Source organism: Podarcis gaigeae, assembly GCF_964106915.1.
Source record: "Podarcis gaigeae genome assembly, chromosome: 7".
Classification (NCBI taxonomy): Eukaryota; Metazoa; Chordata; class Lepidosauria; order Squamata; family Lacertidae; genus Podarcis; species Podarcis gaigeae.
The window spans coordinates 28,938,818-28,964,864 of record NC_139683.1 but is presented as its reverse complement, the minus strand read 5'-3'; the positions used below and the strand labels follow the sequence as shown (position 1 = coordinate 28,964,864).

The following is a 26,047-nucleotide window of genomic DNA, read 5'->3' as shown; positions in this document are numbered from 1 at the left end:
GGGAATGGACCACACTGAGGGCATGTATCCAGGTAGAGTTGCAGCTGTTGCCTGAGCTCTTTCTACAGAGAACAGAAATGCCACACCAAGTGCTACAGAGGCAACTCGCACCCCAGATGGATGCATCATAAGATGGATCAATGAGCCGCAGTCTCCAGTCTTTTTATACTTTGAAGTATAACCCTGTTCAGCACAGGGAGAACACCACTAGTTTGGGCAGGTGAACTATTCACCAACAGAACTTCCATTTTATCTGGATTGAACTTCAGTTTTTTGGCCATCATCCACTCCATTATCACGCAACAAAGTGATGATCCAGGGTACCTCTGGAGGTGATGATCCAGGTAATCCTTGGAAGAATGTTCTCATCTTTATATAAGCAGTAGCAACAAAGCACATAAAACATCACTATAAAAGGGACAATTTATATAACTTTAAACTTCTTTCTGGATTTGTTCAGATGTAACTTAAGTATAATGTAGATAGATTTGCACTAAATTATCTGTCTACATTCAGCTTCCATTTGATGATTCATATAGAATTGGCCCAAATATCATTTTTAAATAAACTGTGGCTCCAAAACAGCTATACCAATGTTGACATTTGTTACCGTGCTTTACTTTATTTTACATCCCAAAAGACAAGGCAGTCTTCTTTTGTAAACCACATTTCTGTTTCTACACTTGTTCAGCACTTTAGTCTTTGAAAAGAGGCTCAGCTGACATCATCCATTAGATAACAAATAATAGCAATTACACAAGGTCCTAGTTTAAGATGGAGCAACTGTGTCTGCCATTGTCATGATTCATCACACATTGCAAGGGGAGTGCTGACTAATAGATCGTACTAAGCACTTTCAAAGCAGCAACATGAAACTGAAATAGTTTATGTGTTAGCAACATGACTTGGTCCTCTTTTTAGCTCCCAATCTCTTCACTGAACCCTTCTATTAAATACAAAATCCAACTGTACTTCATTTTGCTATTTGCTGGCTGCAGAATTGAAGGGTACCATTTTACTGAATATTCTCTAAAGGGAGAAATTCTTCAACAGTCTTTTGGGGGCAAAGGATGCTTATCAACAGCAGCAGCAGCAGCAAGAGGGGGCGTAGTTCTGGGGTCCAAATGGTTTGCCTGTGTATGGCTCCACATTCAGTCCCTTCCATCCGTTGAAGCAGGGGTGAGGACCCCAGGCCTAGGGACTGAATGAAGCCCTCCAGACCTCTCTTATCTGCTCCTCAAAACTTTCCTAGTGTGCTGGTCCCGGGGCTAACCGAGAGGCGAGGTCCGAGTCCAGTCCGAGGTCGATGGTACAATATAAAGGCAGTCCGTAGAAGTTGAAGCTGGGTGCAGGGCAGGGCATCGGGTGAGGTCAGGAGCTCCGGCAGGGAAGCAGGTCAGGGATCAGGCTGGAACCAACGATGTTGCTCCTGCAACTTGGCACTGGCGCTCGCTGGCTTTTATCTCCCCTGAGGCATAGGGTGGACCCAATCCTCAGATGACTCGCCTCTCCTGGCGTGGAGCCGAGCACTCCTCCTGCAGGAACTTAGTTCCCTCCACCTCTCTGCCCTGAGCCTCTGCAGCTCAGGAGAGGCTGGAGGGTTACAAGACCCAGAGGCAACCTCAGCTTCCTCTGACGGGGCTGAGGGTGGAGCACCTGCAGGCAATGGGTCCTCAACCCCCTCAGGAGCCCGAGCAGACTCAGCTGGTGCCTGCACCTGAGGATCCGGCACAGGTGAGGACCCTTCAGGCTCATGCCCCGGCTCAGCTGGTTCTGGAGGCGAGGAATCCTGTGCAGGCTGGGATTCCTCAGGTTCAGACTCCAAATCCGATTCCCAGGCCATCACACCTAGGCCCCACCACCTCCCCAGACCACACCTCCTCACTGGTCCTGCTTTGCAACATGAGCATTTTCCCTGGCTGTAATGTGTCCTCAAACTCTGATCATGCCCCTTGCTTGTCTAGATAGAGGATGGAGAGAGATGTATGAGTGCATGGTGTTACCTGCCCACCACTGGCATGTGGGCCTTGGAAGGTCACCCAGAATGGAACGTGGCCCTTGGCCTGCAAAAGTTTCCGAAGTAGCAGAGTTCAGAACTTGGGAGGTCTCCTACCATTTTTATTTTTATTTTATTTTATTTTGCTAGATAGACTAATGGTTTGACTCAGGAGAGAGAGAGAGAGAGAGTGTGTGTCTGTAAGTCATAGAAATATATAAGTGCACAAGATATGCTTAGCCAGGCTCTTTACGAAATTGATTTATGTTCCTGTAGGTAAGGAATGAAAGAATTCCTTGGGATGGAAAAAAATAAATCGTGCCTGCAGATTCACATGATGGTTCAATTTCATTACTTTAATAGGTGATAGCAACAAATAATTTCTTATTCTATTGAAACCATGCTTTTATTGTGCAGGGCATTGACAAAACCTGCTGTAGTAATAATAATAATAATAATAATAATAATAATAATAATAATAATAATAATTGTAGCTGGAATAACACAGAAGGCTTCTAATTACTTTCAGCAGAAGAGAGGATACAGATCCAGTAGCAAACCAAGCAATTAAATTATTTTTATCCCAACCATGTACAGGAAGTACACTGTGTGACACAGATACTGGTTCAGGATCTTTACTAGCAATGTTAATTTGAGTTTGTTGCCAGTTTTCGGCAAAGCGTCTTCCTTCTGGCTGCTGAGTTTTCACTGTGGAGACAGAAAGATTGCACAGCAGCTGCGAGAAGGCCAGGCGGTACAGTACAGCCTATAAAGACCAAACCTCTTCCTAACAAGAAGTTCTTAATCGGTGGTGGAAGGCCAAGCGGGGGTGGGGAGCAAGTGAACCTTTGAAGGTGTAGTGAAAGAAAGAAAGAAAGAAAGAAAGAAAGAAAGAAAGAAAGAAAGAGCTCCCTTATGCAGATCTGGAGCCAACAAGTGTACCTCTGTGGATTATCTAAATTAATGTTTTGTCTTTCCTTCCTTCCTTCCTTCCTTCCTTCTTTCTTTCTTTCTTTCTTTCTTTCTTTCTTTCTTTCTTTCTTTCTTTCTTCGTTTACCCTCATCATTCACTCATAGTGTTGAAAAGAAAGTATATAGCTCCTTGATTATCATCCTTCCACTGTTTTCTTAGGAACATCATGCTCCTAAAAATAGGAGAACCTGAAAGGTACGGTAGATGCATCTCTGTGTTGCTGCCAGGTCATAGAATCATACAGTTCATAGAATTGGAAGGGACCCCAATAATCTAGCCCAACTCCCGGCAATGCAGGATGGCAGGTGAAGAATCCCTGACAGATGGTCATCCAACCTCTGCTTAAAAACCTCCACAACCTCTAGAGGGAGTTCATTCCACTGTCGAACAACTCTTACTGCTGATGGATAGATGATAGATAGACAGACAGATGATAGAGATAGATAGATAGATAGATAGATAGATAGATAGATAGATAGATAGATGATAGATAGATAGATAGATAGATAGATAGATAGATAGATAGATAGATAGATAGATAGATAGTAGGTAGATGATAGATAGATGATAGATGATAGATAGATGGATAGATGATAGATAGATGATAGATAGATTAGATAGATAGATGATAGATGATAGATAGATAGATAGATAGATAGATAGATAGATAGATAGTTTAGATAGATAGATGATAGATAGATAGATAGATAGATAGATAGATAGATAGATAGATGATGATAGATAGATAGATATAGATGATAGATAGATGATAGATAGATAGATGATAGAGATAGATAGATAGATAGATAGATAGATAGATAGATAGATAGATAGATAGATAGATAGATAGATAGATAGATATAGATGATAGATGATAGATAGATAGATAGATAGATAGATAGATAGATAGATAGATAGATAGATAGATAGATAGATAGATGAAAGATAGATGATAGATATAGATAGATAGGTAGATCCCTTTAGATATTTGAAGATGCCTTAACAGTCTTGCCCTGTGGCCACCTATAATGAGTGTGACATCACTAATTGGGCTTTCTTTCAACTTCACCTCCATTCACCCCCACTTTTCCTTGGTTCAAATCCAGATGGGAAGGATTGAGCGCCTGGGGCCAGCAAAATGCCCCATGTTGTCCCGGCTCTGCAATTATCTGAGGCCTAATTGTATTGGGAGTAAAATCTTCTTGTGAGTTGACCTCTCCTGTTTTGTTCCCCTTCAGTCTGACACCAACTGTGTTTTGCCTTGCCAGTGCATTACCAGTTCTATTGGTATGGCTAGGTCAGAAGAAAAACACCCAGAGGATGTTCAGTTTTACAGATTAAAGTCTATAAATGCTGAGCCGCAAGGCATAAACATCAAGATAGTGCTGACGTGTTCCCAGAGGACATGAAAATGCCAAAGAAACCTTTAATGTGAAAATGTCTAAGAATACAGTGACCCGGTCAAATGTCTGTGAATAGAAAGAAAGTCTGATAGGAGAAAAATATTGAGACTAATGTTACAACCCCAGAGATCCCCCCTCCATGTCAAGTTCCTCAGTATTTCATTTCTTTCCCCTCTCTTTCCCAACATATAGCTTAGCTTTAGAAGTTCAAAATGCTGAAAATCTGTGACCTTAACATTGCCATATTAAAATATTGTGGAAGAGTGGATTTATAATAAAAGATCACAGGATGAAATTTCCATTTTAATTATAGTCCACAATCTCCGGAATCCAGACAGAAGCCTTGCACAGGTGATAACATCCCAGAATCATTTCCTGCAATACTGCAAGGGGGGTTACCTACTGTTATTATTTTCTCTTTTAAACAGATACTTTTGAAAGCATCTCAGGTACATATTTAAAACTGAGGAAGCGGTTTGACCTTTCATTTAATAATGCATTTATCTTAAAACTGCTGAAGATTGCATGGCAAATTATTAAACCCACTTCAGAATTCTCATGACTGCTCTTTCTTTACTGAAGCAAAGAGATCTGTGTAACAACTATCTCAATGCGTTTTTGCCGAGACGAATTTGCCTGTTAGCATAATGTAAAAGCATCAGGCCAGTGCTCTTCTGTAGCAAAATGCCATGGCTCAGCCCTGTCAGCTCACATGATAGCATGTTTGGGTAGGGCAAACTGCAGTGTTCTGATGAGTCATTGCAGCAGCATTGTGAGACATGTTGCCCCAGTGTGATTGAGTGGTTCAGGGGTGAAGAACCACCAGCCCACAGACTATTCATTGCCCACCAGGATGTCCAGTTTGGTCCTTGAGGCCATTTCCCCTAACCATGCCCATCTCTGAATCAGCTGATGTCACTGATGGGACTTCAGATGAGCAGGGGTGCTTTGCCAGTGCATTCACTGTGGTATTATTTAAGTGTACCATTTGATTCCTGATAAGGGGACGTGGGTGGCACTGTGGGTTAAACCACAGAGCCTAGGGCTTGCCAATCAGAAGGTCGCCAGTTCGAATCCCCGCGACAGGGTGAGCTCCCGTTGCTCGGTCCCTGCTCCTGCCAACCTAGCAGTTTGAAAGCACGTCAATGTGCAAGTAGATAAATAGATAGATACCGCTCTGGTGGGTAGGTAAACGGTGTTTCTGTGCGCTGCTCTGGTTCGCCAGAAGCGGATCAGTCATGCTGGCCACATAACCCGGAAGCTGTATGCCGGCTCCCTTGGCCAGTAAAGCGAGATGAGCGTCACAACCCCAGAGTCGGTCACGGCTGGACCTAATGGTCAGGGGTCCCTTTACCTTTACCTAGATACCTGATACCAAAATAAAACCCCAAATAAACAAGTCATCTCCTGTGATTTTTAAAAAATGCTTTTTTAAAAAAAGAAATAGGTGATGAAGGATCCTATATATTTGCTAAATTTTAGGCTTAGGAGCAAGCTACGCATGACATATGCAAATTGATGATCATATTTTCCTAACATATTTTTTCTTTAGTGGAAATGTAGATGGGATAAAAACATATTCCAGTTGATAGATAGCTAAATTAAAAAAATGCAGGGGACTGCTAGTTTGACTGAGGAAGGTCCGTTTAACTCCTTACCTTTTGCCATTAAGTTGCCCCAATTCAAATAGCTCCTAATGCCCCTGCTGCATTGAAATAAAGGCAAAATACCTTGGGAGATGTTAGTTTGACTCCTTTGTTTGTGAATTCTAGGTCCATTAACACTGTGACATTGGTTGTAGAACAGGAGAAATATTGTGTGGCTTTTCCTAAACTAATTTTGGGACAGAAGCATACACAGAAGAGTGGGGATGTAATTTCCCTACTTCTTCAGTAATTTTCTCTGTATTAAAAAAAATTGAGACAGTATATATTTTTCCTTTGCCAGAAAGATTTACCTTAGTAAGACTCTTGAAAAAGAAAGCTCAACTAAAATTAATAGATCTGTGCCCGTTACGCATTCATGAGGCAGGTCTAGGAGGAAATGGGAGACAGGCAAAAATACAACTCGGTGACAGTGATATATGGGCAGGTAAAAGATGTGAATGTAGCTAGACTTTCAGATAGACGTTAGTGGTTTTTCTCTGGTGGCTATGAATGCTATATTAAAAGATAATGCCATCTCCAGGACGTGTGTTTCATCTACAAGTTGTGCATTTTCATGCATCTTTGGAAATAGTCGCTTGGGAATAGTCAGAAATGATGGCCCCTACAACTGCACTGCCACCACACTCTGTTGGTCTGTTTTCAGTTTTTTCCCTTTAGCTTTTGCTAAAATGGGATGACTCTAGATCAGCATATTACTCCAAGTCAGGGTGGTGCAATGTGTGGGCCATTTTTGGTGGCCCTAGACAGCATTTCACCCACCCACACACCCTCCCTGCTTTCCCAGAGCCAGGCAAGTGAAGTACTGGGCTTTGGGAAGGAGGTGTGAGGGCTTTGACAGGGTCGTAGAGTCCTCCCACCTCCATCCCAAAACCTGGTTAGTGCTTTCCCAGCTTTGGGAAGAAGGTGGGAGTGCTCTAGGACCTTGTGTCTCCTTCCCAAAGTTCAGCACCTCACTTAGCCATTTTTGAGAAGGCAGCGCAAGGGCTGGGGGGTGGGGCATTAAATTTTGGCCTCACTCCCCACCACCACCACACGACAAGGCACTGTGCAGCCTGCAAGTTCTGTGTCAAAGTACTCTTGCGGCCTACTAGGTATGAGAAGTTGAACTGCCCTTCTCAGAGAGGGATCACCTCTCTGAAAGTGCCTACGGCCAGGTAGAATAATCCCTAGAGATGGAGAGATGTGGGCTGGGTTTCATCTGCTGCTGCATTTTGCCTCTTGTAAAAATGGTTGTTGAAGGAAGCCAATCGCCAGGGCAATCCGTAAATTTCCTTAGTTCCACAAACACACAGGCACAAAAAGACTGATAGTGTTTGGAGGTAATGTAGAAGCCAGTTAAGATGATTACTTGCCTTTAGTCCCGTAAAGTTAATGGAATGAAAAGTACTTTGGCTTAAGTGGTTTGTGATATGAATAGTCAATATATTAAAGCACTGCTTCATCCAAACTAACTCATTTTGGAATTTTGTGTGATTTGATTTGCAAAACACCAGTGTGCAATGCCTGTTCAGAGAGTAAAGGAAGGAAAGGAAAATGACCTAAAAGAAACAATAAACTAGAGACCAAAAAAACCTTGAAAAATGAATGTGAATGAGCGAGAGAGGATTGCACCTCAGAAATGTGGGTCAAGTCTGTTGCGCATTTATCCGGTGTGATGATAATATTTGGGATAGAGCAGCAGCTGAAAGCTGTCTGGGGTGGGTGGGAGGAAATACAGAACTTTTGAGAGGTGACATGATAGTCAGGTATACTATTTAGACCAGGGATGAGAAACCTCCAGCCTGTGGGCCAAATTTGGCTTAGTAGGTCTCAATTTGGCCTGCAAGGCCATTTCTCCCAAATAATGTCCACCTACCTTACACCTGAAATCCTATGCTCTATCAGGTGTGGGACACATGGAGATGCAGCTGTATTGGTTATGCAATCAAAATTCTCGTGGGCAACTTGATCACACAGCTGATCTCTGCAAAAAGAAGGGATTGAAGTCACCCCCTCCATCTGCTGAGGAACTGCATGACTGAGCTGCCTGCAGAGAACTCAATAACACAGCTGATCTCTGCAGAAAATATATTTGCAAGCCCTGTGCTCAGCACTTCCCAAGTGGTGAGCATATGGCTGTCTAAGCCCTTTGTGCAGTTCCCAAGCACTCAACCACCAGCTGGCTGTCAGGCAGCTTCACAAGCACTGTGCAAGGGACTTGGGCTGGTGGGTGGGACAACTCCCTGTTCATCATCTGATGTCATAATGATGTCAGGGCGATTGACAGGTGGGCTGCCTCCCTGCCTATCTTAGCTGGGCCACAGCCAATCGGGACAGAGAAGGATCTGGTCTGTTGGGTCAAAAAGTTATCCACCTCCAAAAGAACTCCATGCATGAACTGCAGCAAAGAGGAATAGGTGAAGCCACCAAGTGGAAGGACCAGGAAGGGTTATGGCTCAGTGGTTGAGCACATGCTTTGCATGCAGAAGGTCTGAGGTTCAATCCCCAGCATCTCCAGGTAAGGCTGGGAAATATCCTCATCTGAAACCTTTGAAAGCTTCTGCTGTTCGGTGTAGCCAATGCTGAGCTAGATCAAACTATGGTCTGACTCACATGTCAGCTCATATATGTTTCCCGTCAAAATCCTTGACATTTTGCTAAAAGGATCAGGTGGCGGGAAATGGGAATGTCTTCAGGCCCAGATCCTAGATGTCAACAGCCAGCCAAAGGAGATAAAAGTAGGAGGAAATGGACCATTATTCTCACCTGGTCCAAGTCAACTTTCCAACGTTCCTGTGAATGAGGCAGAATGAAGATCTTATGACAGGACAAAGTGGGCAGAAGAGTCAGAAAGAGCTGGGGACATAGGAAGAATGTAGGAAGTGTGGATTGGGTTTCATTTACAATGAACAGATTGGAATTTTTAGTAGAGTTACTCCTGCTAAGAGCAAGTGGTGTAGTGGTTAGGAGCAGTGGACTCATAATCTGGTGAACTGGGTTCGATTCCCCACTCCTCCACATGCTGCTGCTGGTTGACCTTGGGCTAGTCACACTTCTCTGAAGTTTCTCAGCCCCACTCACCTCACAGAGTGTTTGTTGTGGGGGAGGAAGGGAAAGGAGATTGTTAGCCGCTTTGAGACTCCTTAGGGTAGTGATAAAGCGGGATATCAAATCCAAACTCTTCTCCTTCTTCTTCTTCTAACATTCCATTTCACAAATTATTTTGTACAAGCTCCCCCCCCCCCCCCGCAGTACATTTTAATTTAGATCTACAATATGTTTGCTTTCAGACATCAACATGGCAGGAGAGCCCAAACCATACAGACCTAAGCCTGGAAACAAGCGGCCACTTTCAGCTCTCTACAGGTAGGCTCGTCTGCTCCTTACACTACCTAGGAACAGCTTCTGAGTCTTCAGGGTATGTTCCTCATGACGGTGAAAGATTATCACTTAAATAAGGGTCCATCTTGTAATCCCTTGGCACAGGAACCTGGCCAGAAAATAAATAAGTAAATGACGGCATCTTTGTCACCCATTCCTTGCCTCACTTTGATATTTATAGCTTAACATTCACTTCATTGCGGCTTTTTCCCACCAGAGACTAGGGCAACTTCTCACCTGCACGCAGCATCTTACAACCCATCTGTGAATATTTGGGAATTAAGTAAGACTCCCACCACATCATCCAACAATGCTTGGTGCCCTTTGGGACATATTAAAGTCATCCATATGTACACAGTTCTCCTTATGGCAGCAGGTCTAATTTTAAGGGCTTGGTAAAATCCTTTCTTTTTAACAGAGCATGTTAATTAGTCTTGTTGAGGGGTCAACAATTTAGAGCCATGGTGTTTGAAGGGCTCCCTAGTCCCAGAAGAACCTTCATGGTAAATAATCAGTTTTCACACACACACATACAAACCCTATCCTGGAGTAAAGTGGGTGGCAAGCTGCTCAAGCAAGTGGTTGTCAACTGATTCCGGACTCTCTGGGATGACATCTGCTATCTAGATCCATTTCAAACCAGTTTCAGTCTGAGTTTGGCACCCATGGCTTTGGTTAACCTGGTTGGGTGAACTTAGACCAGGAGAAATGCAAAAGTAGTGCAAGTCTGAATTAATGGAATTCCTCTCATGAGTGCAAGTAACTCTTTGGATCCAGGACATTATCTCTGGATTGGAATTGTTAGAAAATGTGTTCCTGGTTGAACCCAGCCCTCTTAAAAATGAGGAAAGTACAGGCTGCTGCATAATAAGCAATAATTGCATTTTGTCAACACAATTCATAACCTGCTTGTCAATATTAGCAGAGGAAGGAGGAATGCAAACATAAAATCTCTATCTTAGGGGTGTTAGGAAGGCAGCCTTCTATTGTTTTTGATTATGTACAAGTAAGCATGTGCTGAAGTGCCACTTGTTGTTTGCATTAGAACAGTCAGCCCCGTTTTGCTATGCCAAGTCTGATGGGCTCATTACAGCTTGTTGATGCAGGGTAGAAAAAGGTCAGCTGGCATCAGCTTTATCCAAATAAGTATTGATGTAGCTAGGAAAGCAGTACTTGAAGATGACAGCTGAACGTATATTTCCTCCTACTATTGCTGTGGATCTCAGGGCTATATCCATATTGATCCAATTCTGTGAAAGACATCAGATAGGCAAATCTGTTGCTGAAAAGCTGAGATCCGTCAAACCTTATCATCTTCAAGTGCAGGTGTTCAGAGCAAAATAAACTAAAATACGACAGAGCAGGGATGGTTATTGATTGCTTGGCTGCTTTCTTCTTTAGAATACTCACAAACCTATTTTATTTATTTATCTATCAGAATTGTTTATAGTCCTCCCTTTCTCCAAAGATCCTGTGGGTGGGTGGGGTAAACATCTCAAAATATGAGCTAGTGTAGGGAGAAGAAATGGTAAGTGGGGGCATTCCAAGACAAAATGTAACAACCCTGTCTGTAGCTGCTTTGCTGCAGATCACCCTCTCTTGGTGGCATCTTGCTGTCAAGACCAGGGCTGGAAGGGACAGAGGTAAGAGTACATAGCCCATGTCAGGCCAAGAGAAAAAGCCAGAGCATTGACTTAACATAGGGGGCCAGAGACAACTCCAAGTCCAGGTCCAAAGCAGCCAACAGTGGTCAGAGAGACCACAGGCAGATATGTTGTCACAGAAAGTAGATGGCCAAGTTCCAAAAGGAAGACGTGGGGCAGGATGATGACAGCTGCAAGTCTAGCCTAGCACTGGATGATGAAGACTCAATATGCAACAATTGTATAAGGCCAGCAAATATCCCATTGGCTCTTCAGATCACCTGGCCTGGTGACTGTGGCTCCTCACCGTATCCACGATCTGGGTGGTGCTGCAACATGAGAGATACCTAGCCAATAATTCTCTCTGCTTGAGAGCTTCCCATGCCCTGGCGTCTCATACTTAGTGATGTGAAGTGGCATTTGAGGTTTCGGGGCACAAGGTGACTGCAGATGGTGTGGTTCTTCAAGTGTCTCAGCACAGTGATGGAGGATACTTAAGAAACCCCATAGGTGTCATGAATAAAAGCATTTAATGTGTGAAGGACCAGCGGCATATTAATATTCCTTATTAAATTACTCATAAAACCCTTGATAATTACTATGTTTAGTCATACCTATCTTCTTTATATAGAGAGTAGTAAACTTATGTATATTGTTTTTGAACGACGTTACAAGTTTACTTGGCAGATAAAATTAAAAGCGGTATAATTAAAGCATAAGTGTAATGGAGAATACACTTTATCAGCAGGAGAACAATGGAAAGAAAGCTATGCTGGATTGCTCTTCATAAGGAACCACCCTGCACAATTATGGGTGCTGAGAGGTGATGAATAATGTGTGAATAAACCCCACGATTAGAGCTTATTCTTTTCCATGTAACGCTGCAGTTTTAACATCTTTATTTTAGTTTCATTGCACTAAGTTACTAATTTAAATTAAAGAGCAATTTAAATGAAAGGCCAATGGATAATTGCTTTCCTCTATTGCCTGAAACTCTTTGAAGTAATTTACTGTATCACTACAAATCACCTAAAACCATTTAGTCAAATATACTAAGGGAGGGTCAAATGGAGGGCAGCTGTATTTTGAGCAAATTGAATCTCAACTCTTGAGAATGGATTTCAACCAGATTTTTAATTTCAGTGCTTTATCCATAGGTCATCACACATTCCCCCCCGCTCCCTTTCTTTCAGAGAAATGCACCCCCAAATATATTTTATCTGAATATTGAAGTTGTCCCTCTTGCCTTCATTGCAAAACTTTATAACTGTCCATTTGCTCCTGCTGGTCTTTGTTACAAAATTTTGTATTCCTTTCTTTCTTTTTTATATTTACTGGCTGCTTCTCCTTAATGGAGCTCAAGGTGTGATATACATTGCCCTCTGCCACTCCATTTTATCCTCACAACACAGAGAGATAGAGACTGACCCTGCTTCGTGGCTGGCTGGGGATTTGAATGTGGGTTTCCCCTCTCGTAATCAAAAACTCTAACCACTACATCACAGTGTGTAGAAGGTCCTTTCTGAAGTCCACTGATGTTGGTTCAAAGATTTTGGAACCCTTGAGAAATGTAGATGCCAGGTGAAAGTGGAAAATCTCAAGCATGCAAAGGAGAATTTCCTCACACTGTCTATGATTTTCTTGGTTGCTTCTGTCCATCATGAATATGGCGTTCTGGTGATGGTCGTGATCTTCTGCCAGACTTCGGTCCTGGCAGATGCTTAGCATTGCCCTCCTGTGTGGGCAGGAGTGGGAAACCTGTGGCCCTGCAGATGTTGTTGGACAGCAACTCCTACCACACCCACCTGGCATGGCCAAGAGTCAGGAGTGATGGAAGTTGGACTTCAGCAACATCTGGTGGGCCACATATTCCCCACCCCGGACTACAACATATAATGTCAACCTTGTGCAGTATGTTATCTATGCATTCTTTGAATATATTTAACTATTTCACTGCATTGTTTGTTTAACAGACTTGAATCGAAGGAGCCTTTCCTGTCTGTTGGGTGAGTAAGAACCTGTAGCTGAGTATTGTAGTTTTGTTTTTAATTTCACAGGATACCCCGCTCTCTTACTGTCTTCAACAAGATTTAGGGTTTAGTACCATCATTGCTTTACTATGGCACTCATTAAAATTTGGGGGAATGGGGATAGAGGAGTGGTCACTGTATTGCACATAGATACAAACACACACACTTTGGCTGGAGATTTTTCTCAGAAACTATTCAGTTATACATAACTGGTGTAGTTCAATTTCCAACTACAGTATTGTCTTGCTTAATTTGAAGGTCTAATCACAAAGTAAGCAGCTATGCTGGTTTATTTAGTAGCACACTTAGCTGCAATCTAAGTAGCGTTCATACTGGCCTGATGTTTTCTCTGATTTACTGGAAGTGAAATGTATTTTTTTCCTAATTTCATTAACTTTTATTAGCCATAAACATATGATCAGATGAACATCCTAGCTAATTCTTTTTCCTCTGTGTGACCTTAATATATACCCTGTTTTCATAATGGAAAAAGTCAACTGAGCATAGAATCACGTCCCCTTCCTTTATTGGTTACATTATTGCTTTCCTCTTCTGTTTCTGTCTCTTTCCTGTATGTGTTATCCAAAAAAATATTTTTGCTTGTGCTTTTTTTCAGTTGCATACAGACAACCATTTTCTTACCAGTTAATTTTTGCATTTTTTGTGATATTTCACTTGATGTAAAACTAGCAGAATCTAGCAGAGCCTTCATAAGCCTTGACTCAAGTGCTCCATCTTCCCCTTTCTTATTCCAAAGTACATGTAATAAGAACTTCTGAAGCAGAATTTTCCAAACGTGGGTCTCTAGCTGATTTTGGACTACAATTCCCATCATCCCTGACCACTGGTCCTGCCAGCTAGGAATGAAGGGAATTGTAGTCCAACAACTGCTGGAGACCCAAGTTTGGGAAACACTGTTTTAAAGCTGCTGCTTTTGATTGTAAACTTCCTTCCCCGTGATATTCAAATTTAAGGAAGTCTGCCATGTTCTACCTATGCTTAGCTAACAAACCAGAATATCAAATCATAGTTTGATCCCAGTTTGCTTTATCTATCCATGGCTAGAATACACCACAGTTCCTACAGATTCAGATATCCCGAAGTGCATAAGCATACTATGGATATAGTGTGAGTTTGGTTCCAGACCACTGCAATAGACCGAATATTGCAATAAAGCGAGTCATTCATATTTTTTTTTTAATTTTGTTTCCCAGTACATATAAAAGTTATGTTTGCACTATATTGCAGTCTATTAATCCAGGTCTCATTGGCTGCAGAGACAGGAGGGTGAAAACCTACTCCAGCCCTAGCCAGCTCCACTTCCATTGTCTTCCTTCCCCTGGAAGCAGCCAAGCTGCCTACAACTGCACCCCTGTAGTTAGTTCTAAAGTGGAAACCTTTACATTGGTATGGACAGGAGCCTGTTTATTCTGAAATCTCCCCAACACTTGAAGAAGAGTGGGAGGCAGCTGTTGAAGGAGGTTTCCTTAAGAGACCTGGCTACCTGCAGTCATATTGCACTAGGCAAGAAGCTATACTTCAAACAAAGGGTAGTTTTCTTTAGTGGATCAGTCTCTGAGCAACAAGCACTTTAGGTGAATAGGTTTGAAGTGAGAAGGCTGAGCCAAGATTACCAAAAATAATCCTGCAAATTAGCTTTGCAAAAGGTTTAGCCGGTCAGATTGGTTAGAGAGACAAGAAGGCTGTAATTAACAGCAGTGATGGAGTGAGTGTTTTCACATCTATATCATAGCAGATTCCGATGAAGATATCAAAGTAACTATGCGTAGGAGTAAAGAAACAGGAAGCTAACAGATAAAAATACAGGTGCGGTGGTAAAATGTAACTTTAAAAGTGGCCAAAACATCTTTTCCTCACCTCCATTTTGTGAATGTAACAGCACTGCTAGATCCAGCCAGAGGGCCAATTGTTCCAGTGTCCTGTTTTCAAAGTTGCCAACACAGATGCTCATAGGAAACCCACAAACAGAACCCAAGCACAGCAGCATTCTCCCCATCTGTGATTCCCAGCAACTGATCATCAGAGGCATACTGCTGCCAACAGTGATAGTGGAACATTTTTCCCAATAGACACATCTATGCCTTCCTTTCCACGGCACAGGGATTGGGAACCTGGGTTCCTCTGGATAATGTTGGACTACAACTGGTCACTCCAGCTGGGGCTGATGGCATATGGGAGTCCAGCAACATCTGGAGGGACATAGGCTTCCCATGCCGTTATACAAGGAAATCAGCTCTGTTTACTGATTGTGTGCACAGTTTGGTGATTCTGGCTTAGTATTCAGCTTAGATGTGTTGTTGTTGTTTAGTCGTTTAGTCGTGTCCAACTCTTTGTGACCCCATGGACCAGAGCACACCAGGCATTTCTGTCTTCCACTGCCTCCCACAGTTTGGTCAAACTCATGTTGGTAGCTTCGAGAATGCTATCCAACCATCTCATCCTCTGTCGTCCCCTTCTCCTTGTGCCCTCCATCTTTCCCAACATGAGGGTCTTTTCCAGGGAGTCTTCTCTTCTCATGAGGTGGCCAAAGTATTAGAGCCTGAGCTTCAGGATCTGTCCTTCCAGTGAGCACTAAGGGCTGATTTCCTTCAGAATGGAGAGGTTTGATCTTCTTGCAGTCCATGGGACTCTCAAGAGTCTCCTCCAGCACCATAATTCAAAAGCATCAATTCTTTGGCAATCAGCCTTCTTTATGGTCCAGCTCTCACTCCCATACATCACTACCAGAAAAACCATAGCTTTTACTATACGGACCTTATGTATCATTTAATCTGCTCTAAACCTGCCTTCCCAAATGTGCTCACCATAGGTTTTGGAGCCCCCACTCCTATTAGTTCCAGGTTTCTTCACTGGAAATGTGGGGGGGGGGGGAGGGACCAAGATGGTAAATGATATATTAGTAGCTTCTGCTGACCACAGGACTGAAAAGGATTTGGAGTTTTAAGTCTATTTTAAGTCAAGTGGGAGATAAAAATCCCATTACATGTTTGCAATTTAATTAACACAACCTGTTCCTTCTTATTTCATTAAGGGCCCATTATAAGAGTAATCATGACTAGTGAAAGATTATCATTGCTTTTACCGGGTTCTTTGGCTAAGTAAGAAATTGCTTAAGGCCTCAGCAGATCTCTGCAATTGCAAAGCAGCTTCTGCGGGCTTCATGAGCAAAAAAGACCTGTTTCAGAACGATTCCCGTTCATTTCGGTGAAGGGGTTTGTGAAAAGCTCTTCTCGGCTGCTTGCAAGGTGAAAACTGAAAGCACTATCTTGGCAGCAGCTTTCATTAGTGTTGAGAGTACTGACAAATGATTCAGAGCTGGCTCAGCCTTCCAAGTCCCCTATTTTCCTGCTGCCTTCTCTGAGAGTTAATTTAGTTCTGACTGGATTGTCAAGTGCTGATGACTTGTATAGATGAAGTATTAATGGTCACACAGGTGTCTTCTTCTGTGCAGGGGGAAAAAAGTAGGTGTAACACTAAATGAATCAATGCTTGGCATCACACAGCTGCATGTTGGGGTCGTTGTTGTTCTATTGGATAGTGGAGGGAGGGTTCATTACCACACAGGGAGAAGAGATTTAGCCCAGAGGTCAGAAACCATTTTCAGCCAAATGGCTGTTGTGAGCAAACGTCTGAGGGTTGCATCATCATCAACATCACCACCATCATCATCGTAGTTGTTGTTGTTATACCACCCTTCATGACAAGATCTCAGGGCGGTTCACAGAATAAAATACAAGATAAAAATACAAGTTTTAAATCAAAATGAAATAATAACCCCTTCCTTCCCACAGACACATTTAAAAGGCTGTAGATTATTAATCAGCCAAAGGGCTTGTTGAAAAGGAGTGTTTTCACCTGTTACCTAAAAATATATAATGAAGGTGCCAGGCAAACCTCCCTGGGGAGAGCATTCCACAAATGGGGAGCCACTACAGAAAAGGCCCTGTTCTCGTGTTGCCACCCTCCGGATCTCACATGGAGGAGGCACACTAAGAAGGGCCTCACATGATGAATGCAGAGTCTGGAATGGTTTGTGCCAGTGCTGGTGTGGCTAGAGGGAGAACTGAGTGGACTCACATATGTAACTCTTTACTTTTGTACAATAGGCTCCCATACAACATGCAGAAATTCTACACATACAAACATGCCTGTCTACAACCTTCATGCAAGCAAGAGGTATTACCATTCAAGGGGGCAGTTCAGCTAGGCAAAAAAGCACATAAGGACAACCTGAAGCCAACACACAGAGCTATTGTCCCATTAGCATTTTTGAGAGCTTTAGTCTAACAGTAATAGATACATGCAGGAGAAATATATATTAAAAGATTGTCCAGTAGCACCTTAGAGACCAAATAAGTTTGTTCTTGGTATGAGCTTTCGTGTGTGTGTGTGTGTGTGTGTGTGTGTGTGTATTTCTACTGCGTCAGACCAACACAGCTACCTACTAGAATCTAGATACATGCAGGGTGTGTTGTTGCATAGTTTTCTCTTTCATTGTGAGCTGAAGTCCTAATAAGAATCTGGAGCCCCCATGCCTGCTATTAACTTTTTAAGAAACCTCCAGAGTACTTTCTAATGATGTGCTGAACATCACCATAGATTTATTCTCTAGGTAGAAGTTAAGACTTGGACCTAATGGCAAAATGCTTTCTCCTGCATTCTTGTATTTATTAAACCCTGGCTGCAGTCACACACTGAGTTACGTTTGCCTAGAGCAAAATGCACAATCAGCTGGCAAACCTGACAAAGCTGTTGCTTGTTTCCACTACTTCACACTGTGGTGTCAAATGCAGAGGAATTCTGGATGGAACTGTAATGAGTACCAAAACTAACTTTCCATTTCTGAAATGTCATCGGATTCTTAGCTAAACCAAAAACATACTTTCATCTGGTTCCAAGGAAACTGTATACAGGAGAGCGCTGTACTTTTATTCACCACCCTCTCCTGCATTATCACATCCATCCCATACATTGAAATAACATAGCTCCCCCCCAAAGAATCTTGGGAACTGTAGTTTGCTTGTCACATAGCTGCAGTTCCCACCACCCTAATTAACTACAGTGCCCAGAATTCTTTAGGGAAAATAATGTGTTTTAAGGTGTAGTGTGGATGTGTCTGGAAGGAACTTGTAAGGCAGGAAGGGTTCAAGAAATCTGTTTCCTTTCTTTTTTATTTATAGGCATTTAGAACCTTCACCAAACACACAGCCGAATACAATATGTAATACACCTATGTTACTAAACCATGAATTAAACTAAATCAACAGCAATTGGAAACAGATTAGCACTGCAATAGGAAGGCTATTCTGATCTCATCCTCCAGTGCCAAAGGTCTTTGCAAAAGGATGTGTCTTCATAGAAGTTCATAGAACTGTAGAGTTGGAAGGGATTCTGAGGATCATCTAGTCCAACCCCCTGCAATGCAGGACTATCCAGCTGTCCCATATGGGGATTGAACCTGCAACCTTGGTGTTATCAGCACCACACTCCTGATCTGATATTGTAATGTATACCATGATTAGGTCTGAGTCAAACAAACCCCTGAAAACCCCAGATACTGCCAAAATACCTGTAGAAGACTGCCTCCTCTGCTCTTTTGTTTATTTATATTTTCTCAAATAAAAGGAGAATCCAAAATGTATGTATTAATGATAACCAGTACTGATGCAAGGTTAATATTCCTTGCGGTGCTTGCCACCAGACCTGAATTTCATGTAAGCTCAGCAGAATCAGACTGCACTGGCAAAGTCACCTTTCATCATCCCTTAAGGCTAAGTTTTTCCTTCTTTGCCTTTCCGGCAGTGCCATTTAGTAAGTAACGTGTAAAGCTTTGTTTCATTGCAAAATCTACTCTTTATATAAAACAAAAAAGCCATTACCAAGTTGATGGAGTTCAGAATACCCTTTGGTTGCACATAGGTTTCAGTGAAGGACGTGTTTCATGTTCCACATTATACTTTACAAGCTATAAACCTGTCTTGGTGTGCAGAGCATTCATGGAAAACACAACAGATCTCTAAGGTCACTGTTGATGAGTAAAGGTAACGGTCTCTTACAGGGAGAAAACAGGGGGGAAATTGGAGGTCAAAAGGGCAAGCATATCACAAGTGAGAAGAAGAGGTTAACATTTTCAAGTCTTTCATGCCGTTCAGGGGAGATGGAGTAGGTTGCTGTAGGCTGTTCTGAGAAATTGTGATGGTTCGATTCAAAAAGACTATAAAAAAGCAATGGTGTGTCTACTGGCATTGCCTTGAGTAGTTGTAGAGACTTAAATGCTTTAAGTTACTTTGTACCTAAGTATAATAGAAGCACATATACTTTTGATTGCCTTGTTATTACCTACAAAGGGGAGGTGAATATATCATTCATGGTCTAGTAACCTCTAGACTAGATGATCACACTACCGTAAAGTACTGTATATGGGATTGTTCTTACAAAGTGGCCTCTCAACTGTTAGGATTAAAGCAGCAACACTTACAGTAAGTCATCTGAATCTCTGGAGGGGCAACAGACAGAAACATAACCTATTCTACCTGAAATATCATAAAGTGGTACCTTGGGTTACATACACTTCAGGTTACAGACTCCACTAACCCAGAAATAGTACCTTGGGTTAAGAACTTTTCTTCAGGATGAGAACAGAAATTGTGCTCCGGCGGCAGCAGGAGGCCCCATTAGCTAAAGTGGTGCTTCAGGTTAAGAACAGTTTCAAGTTAAGAACGGACCTCCGGAACAAATTAAGTACGTGACCAGAGGTACCACTGTATTTCCCTATGTGAACCTACCAGGCCTCAGGTGAGCATCATCTCTTGGTCCCACCAATATCAGAAGCACAGCTGGCAGTGACACAAGAGAGAGCTTTCCCCGTGGCTGCTCCCATTTTGTGGAATTCCCTCCCAAGAGTGGTTAGATGGGCTCCCTCTTTGTTATCTTTCTTCTTGCGTGCTAAGACCTTCCTATTCAAATAGGCCTTTGGAAACTAAGGTGCAGATGATGCTGATCACTGGGCTGCTGTCAAATTTAGATTTTAATTGCTGCTTCTAAATATGTTGCAATTTTAATTATTGCTTTTAACTAGTTTGTTTTTATTATTCCGCATTTTATAATTGATGTTTTTAAATGTTATAAACTGCCCTCAATCCAAACTTGGGAGAAAGGCGAGAGATAAACATAAATATATTTAAAAAATATTCTTCCTTTACTGATTCCTTCTTGACTAACTCCCTTTAGATTATTTTTTCTCTCGGCCTTTACTTCCTTCCTGCTTCTTCTCCAAGTCAATTAGCATTGGACCTTTATTTTTGTTAACCTCTTGAACTCATGGCTCCATAATAGCCACATGTAAGCTTGTATTCAGATTGGCTTAGTTTGCGGAGAATATAAACTTTATTCTCTCAAGCAGCAGTCTTATCAGACCATTTATTTCTGTAATCTGCTGCTGTATAGTCTCCAGTATCACAAGGGGAACTCTACAACCCTTCAAGGCAGTCTGTTTCTTGTTTTAACTAACTACTGAAAAGGAAAGATCCTTCCCCTCTTTAGAAATTTTGCTTTCCCACTTTTCTGCACTCTGACACCATCATTTTGTAATTGATGGTTGTTTAACATACTGTGCTTTCCCACTACATTCCATTCAGTAGTCCCCAGGCTACTATTTCTCATGGGAGTACAGCGTGTTTCCGGAATTCTGTTTTAGTCCTCAAAAAGTGATTATTCTTTCAGGTCCGCTGCCACAGCCATAATTTTAATTTATCAAGGTGCCATACATGAAATGCAGCAGAAACATTTCATGGCTTAAGCTCATCACTTATTCCTATATCTGTCAATGAAAGTCTTCTGTATCTGTGATATCAAACTGAACTACAGCAACAAGTAGCACATAACGAATAAATCATATAATCAATCCTGCATTTATACAGTTTGACAAGAGTGCTTCCTTGAATACACGTTGGATGTGGTACAGTCTCTGATGCAGGGGAATGACAGGGCCTAAACATAGAAGCCATTGACAGAGATGTGGGGTCATTTCAAGGAATATGGAGGAGGTGGGCATTCCACAATATACTCCACCCATAATTTTGTGTGTTCTTTCTGATATATTGTGCAGTTGAACATAGGGTCTCCAAGACCCATTCCCTAGCCCCTAGAGGACAGGACTTAATCTAATTGTCTTAAATTACAAGAAGATAGATTTCGACTGAACATTAGAAGAACGTTTTGAGGGTAAGAGTAGTTTGACAATGGAACCCTAGAAGGGTGTTGAGCTGTCCATTGCTGGAGATCTTCAAGAGCCTATGACTCTGCAACAGGTCATCTAAATACAATGGAACAGGAAGCTTGGCAGCTAAAGCATGGATGGCATAAGACTTGGGTCCAAACCTGGCCAAACATGGGTGAGGACACACCATCATACCTACCGCATGGCCATAGCTGCAGTGGAAAAAGCTTACTTTTCTGCCACCACTGCATCTGCAAGTAGCCATCCAGCAGAGCTTTTCTGAGTGGTGAATGGGCTTTTGTTAGCTGGCCAAGAGAGTGGTGCTCTGACATTCTCAGAGGCCAGCTGTAACAACTTTGCAAGATGCTTTAGGGATAAATTCACTCAGATTCCGACAGAGTCAGACGCCACAGTGATAGCAATTCCCATGGAGGTGCTAGAGTACTGTCTGTTCCATCTATACTGGATCAGTTTAGATTATTGCAGCCTGAGGATGTGCACAAGCTGCTTGAAGAACTGCAGTTGATCTCTTTGGCATCTCCTACATTGTGAAATGCACCTGAAACAGGTTCTGAAACCTAGTGGACATAGTGGCAGCTCATTAGGCTAGATCCCTGGAATTCCTGCATGGAGCTCAGTTATCCTTATATGGTCCATGTGAGTAAAGTCCATCTTACCATAGATAGATGTTTTCTCACTTGAATAAGGATTGTCCCTCCTTAATATAGAAGCATAAAACACTTAAATATTAAAATCTGGACTAATTGCAGCTCTTCATCATGTAACAAAGCTATAATGTTAGTAACGCTGTGCATATCTGCAAATAAATTAATAGCCTCTGTGTCTCTGATCCTCAGAGAGTCCTTTATATGTGTGCTTAATCACGCACAATGACTAAAGGATAAGAGACAAATAGGGAGGCTGTAGTTTAGAGATGATAATTATTGTAGTTTATTACCTGGTAACTTTCATTTATTGAAAAGGAGACCAAAAGCATTCCTTTAAAAAGCCCATTAAGGCATTAATGAAGAGTGTGGGAAACAGCTTTTATTGCTCTCAAAATTGTTGGACGGTGCTCAGTAGTAAACAAGCAGCTCTTTCCAAAAGATACAGTTCTGCTGTTTCCACACAGAGGTCAGCTTTATTTCCATATTGGCAAAAGGGCGAAATCCTGTTCTCCTGGCCTGGCTGCCAAATACAACAGAATAAGAGTGTGGCTATACATTGCACTCCCCATATGAAAAAGAGCTAAATGGAAGGGCCTTTCCAGACAGGTATTTGGTAACAGTGTCAAAGCTGTTTTTGCTATACAGTATTTTTCTGCATGCTTCGATGTAACACCATTCCTTTCCTCTTCCAAGGTATTGCAGGCATCAGAACACATGTCAGATACTAACTTTGGAAGGGGCCACCTAGAATCATAGAATCATAGAGTTGGAAGAGACCACAAGGGCCATCGAGTCCAACCCCCTGCCAAGCAGGAAACACCATCTGATTGGATACTTTCTTCAGTCCTTGTTTATGTTCATTTCATCTCTCCTTGGGTGAATGAATGAATGAAATCTTTATTGCTAAAAGCTATAAGCCGTCACAATGCGTAAAATACAAATAATTAATTTAAAACTGAACAGCAACAACAGCAAAGCAAACATACAGAAATGCAAAAATCACACCTGCATGAGTTCAGCACTCCACTTCTTGCACTCCCCCTTATGATACTTGTCTTGGTGGCTAATTGTCCCCAAGAGTTTGAGAAGAGAGAAATAAGGGGACAGTTGAGTTGCTAGAGGAAGATAACCAAGGCTGGAGAAAAAAACAACAGATTCTCGTGACACCTTAAAGATAAAAAGATAAACATAACGTTTATGCACTAAGCAAAAATGGAAGCAAGAGCTCCACGCTCCTCACAGCCTTGTTAGGGGGGCACAGAGGAGATGGAGTGTGCAAACTTGAAGCTGTCTGCAGTTCATTCGCCTCATATGAAACTCTCGTTTCACATGGCGACTGAATGAGATCATTGGATCCATATCACAGTAATTAGGCTGCAAAACATAATTCTTACTCCTTTTCATCTTTACTGCTTTTCTTCTTATATTTTAGTCATAATACTTCCTCCATTTCTCCACACTTAGCTTCATTTCACTTTAAACACCTTTTTCATTTTAAAGGGGCCTTCCTACGTCTTTCAACATTCAGTCGCTTAAACTAAAACAAGATTGCCTACAATTATAACTCATTTTCGTGGCATTTGTCTTGCATCTCCTTTCAGAAAAGCTTAGGTCTATTATCATGCTTTCTGGATGATATTATGCTTTTGGGATTCGTTGGGAATACTATGAACAGTTCTGGTCACCACACCTCCAAGAGGATATTGTTGAGCTGGAAAATGTGCAGATTAATAAAACGATCAGGGGGCCTGAGCAACTCCCCTATGGAGGGAGGTTCCAACATTTTTAGTTTAGAAAAAAAATGAGTAAGGGTGGGGGGACATGATAATGTAAAATAATGCATGTGGGGGGGGGATGGATAGAGGAATGTTTTGCCCCTCTCACATAATACTAGAAGTTGATTGGTGGGAGATTTGAGGAGAGACAAAAAGAAATACTTATTCACACAACACATATTTAAACTATGGAATTCTTTAGCATGTTATGTAGTAATGGCCACCTTCCTGGGTGGCATTAAAAAGGAATTAGACAAATTCATAGACAATAAGACTGTCAATGGCTGCTACTCATGATGTCCAGCATCAGAGGCTGTGTACTTCTGAGTCGTTTAGGAACAAGAGTGGGGAAGTATTGTTGCACTCAGATCCTGCTTCCAGCACTGTGGAAAACAGGATGCTGGACTAACTAGGATGAAAACATTTTCACCTGTGGCTCACTAACCAAAGATGGATTAGTGAGAGGCCGCAAAATTAAGCACTTGCCTTCTTCAATTGCCTTATAAATTACAACTATTATTACTATCGTTATCATTCTCCAGAGCTGTTATGCTATGTAGGTATAAAGTGGCCAAAATTAGAACTGAGTTAAGTGAGTATCTTGTTTAATTGTCATAGAACCGTTTTAAATTGAATATGTGCATATGTTGTACATTACTCCCGAAAGCACTGAAAAGTGGTAGGTGTGATCCATCTGTACAGTAATAAAAGAGGGACAGAAAAATATCGTGGGATCTGGAGGCCACATTTATGTGTGGAAGTGTGTAATGTGCATGCAAATTGTAACCACCATACTTGCTTCCAGTGATAGTCAAATGATAGCCTTTGAGTTTTGCAGAATTCTTATCCCTGAGATTCCTCAGGATTTCCATTCCACCTGGAGTGGTGCAGGGTACAGTGTGATCAAAGCAGAGCTTGATCACCACGGAGCTTTGGCCCTTCCTTATCACCTCAGTCTGCCCCTTGATTTTACTTAATGCCCCTTGATTAGCTTTGATATTTGACAATAACCTGATATAATGAGACTGAAAATAAAATTCAGTAGCATAAGGCAGACTTGATTCATATCAAGCAAGCAAAGGGTGCTGCTGTAACTATAGCAGAACAGTCTTGCTAAGTGTCATCAGAGCTATTCTTATTTATAGAACTGGGATGTCTCCTGGATTTCTTTGAACGTGTTGTGCATTCTTATGATTAATTACATTTTCATTCCTAGGAACTCAGGGTGCTGTACGTGATTTTATTCTCACTAGCAATCCTACAAGGTACATTAGGCAAGAAGAAAGTCATTGGCCCAAGGTCACCCACTGAGCTCCGTGGCTGAGTGAGGATTTGAACCCAGCACTTTAACTACTACACCACATTGGTGATTAGATAATAACAACAGGATTTTTTGTGGGTTTTTTTTAATCAAATCTAAACCAGTGTTTCCTTTTCACCTTGCAATCCTTGCATTTTTAGTGAGATTGTGACTAGTTCAAAGACTCAAATTTCAATATTTCCAAACAATAGTCAATAAAAGTAACAGGGATGAAGCAGTCTCCAGAGATGCAGACCTGAATTAGCATTGTAATTTCAAAATGTTACATAATGCTATTTATCAGATAATTCAGTCATGTCACCTCACATGAATTCATTTGTGTTCTTTTCTGCAGTGGCTATGTCTTTGATTATGACTACTACAGGGATGATTTCTACAATCGGTATGTGCACTCTTATTACTGTCTTTGGTTACATATATTATACTCCTTATTTGACATATTTTCACAAAACCAGATCGGAAAACCTTTGCTTTTGTTTCCTCATGGGACTCAGCTTGTTTTTATTGCTTGTTTGCGTTTCTGTTTTATATTCAGATTATATCATATCAGGATGATAGCTCCATTTTGGGGGTGCACTGTGCACCATGGCAGGCTTAATTTCTGGAATAATCCTGCTCAGGAATCAGAGCTTTGACTGGAGGTACTATTCTGCACATCTCTGGTGCCTTTATGTCACTGTGGAGGGAGAGGAGTGGGCCACAGATTAGCATGAAAGGCAACATTTCCAACAGGATGAGATGGGAAGGAGCTGTTAACCAATGGGGCAGATCGGAGGGACTCCAGCTTGCTTTTTGTATAATGGGCTGTGCCTCAGCTGCAGCAGCTAAGACACATTGCTGCTGTTGAAGATGATCCACAGGAACAGGCTGCCCACACTGAGAACAGTGTAAGATGGCATTTACTGATATACTTTCATGTGGCTGTGTTGACGTCCTCACTCCATGCAAAATGCTTTGTGAGACTCAGGTTAT

General features: G+C 41.9%; 1 protein-coding gene across 9 annotated transcripts in view; it reads left to right on the top strand.

Annotated features, from left to right (window-relative positions):
• The window catches only part of RALYL (RALY RNA binding protein like), a 271,005-nt gene that overhangs the window by 222,522 nt on the left and 22,436 nt on the right, over window positions 1-26,047 (top strand). For all 9 annotated transcript variants that reach the window (XM_083748037.1, XM_083748039.1, XM_083748038.1 and 6 more), the window contains 3 exons: window positions 9,309-9,384; window positions 13,016-13,048; window positions 25,410-25,457. In XM_083748037.1, the coding sequence (XP_083604163.1) occupies window positions 9,309-9,384; window positions 13,016-13,048; window positions 25,410-25,457 (157 nt within the window). The remainder of the gene's footprint in view (window positions 1-9,308; window positions 9,385-13,015; window positions 13,049-25,409; window positions 25,458-26,047) is intronic.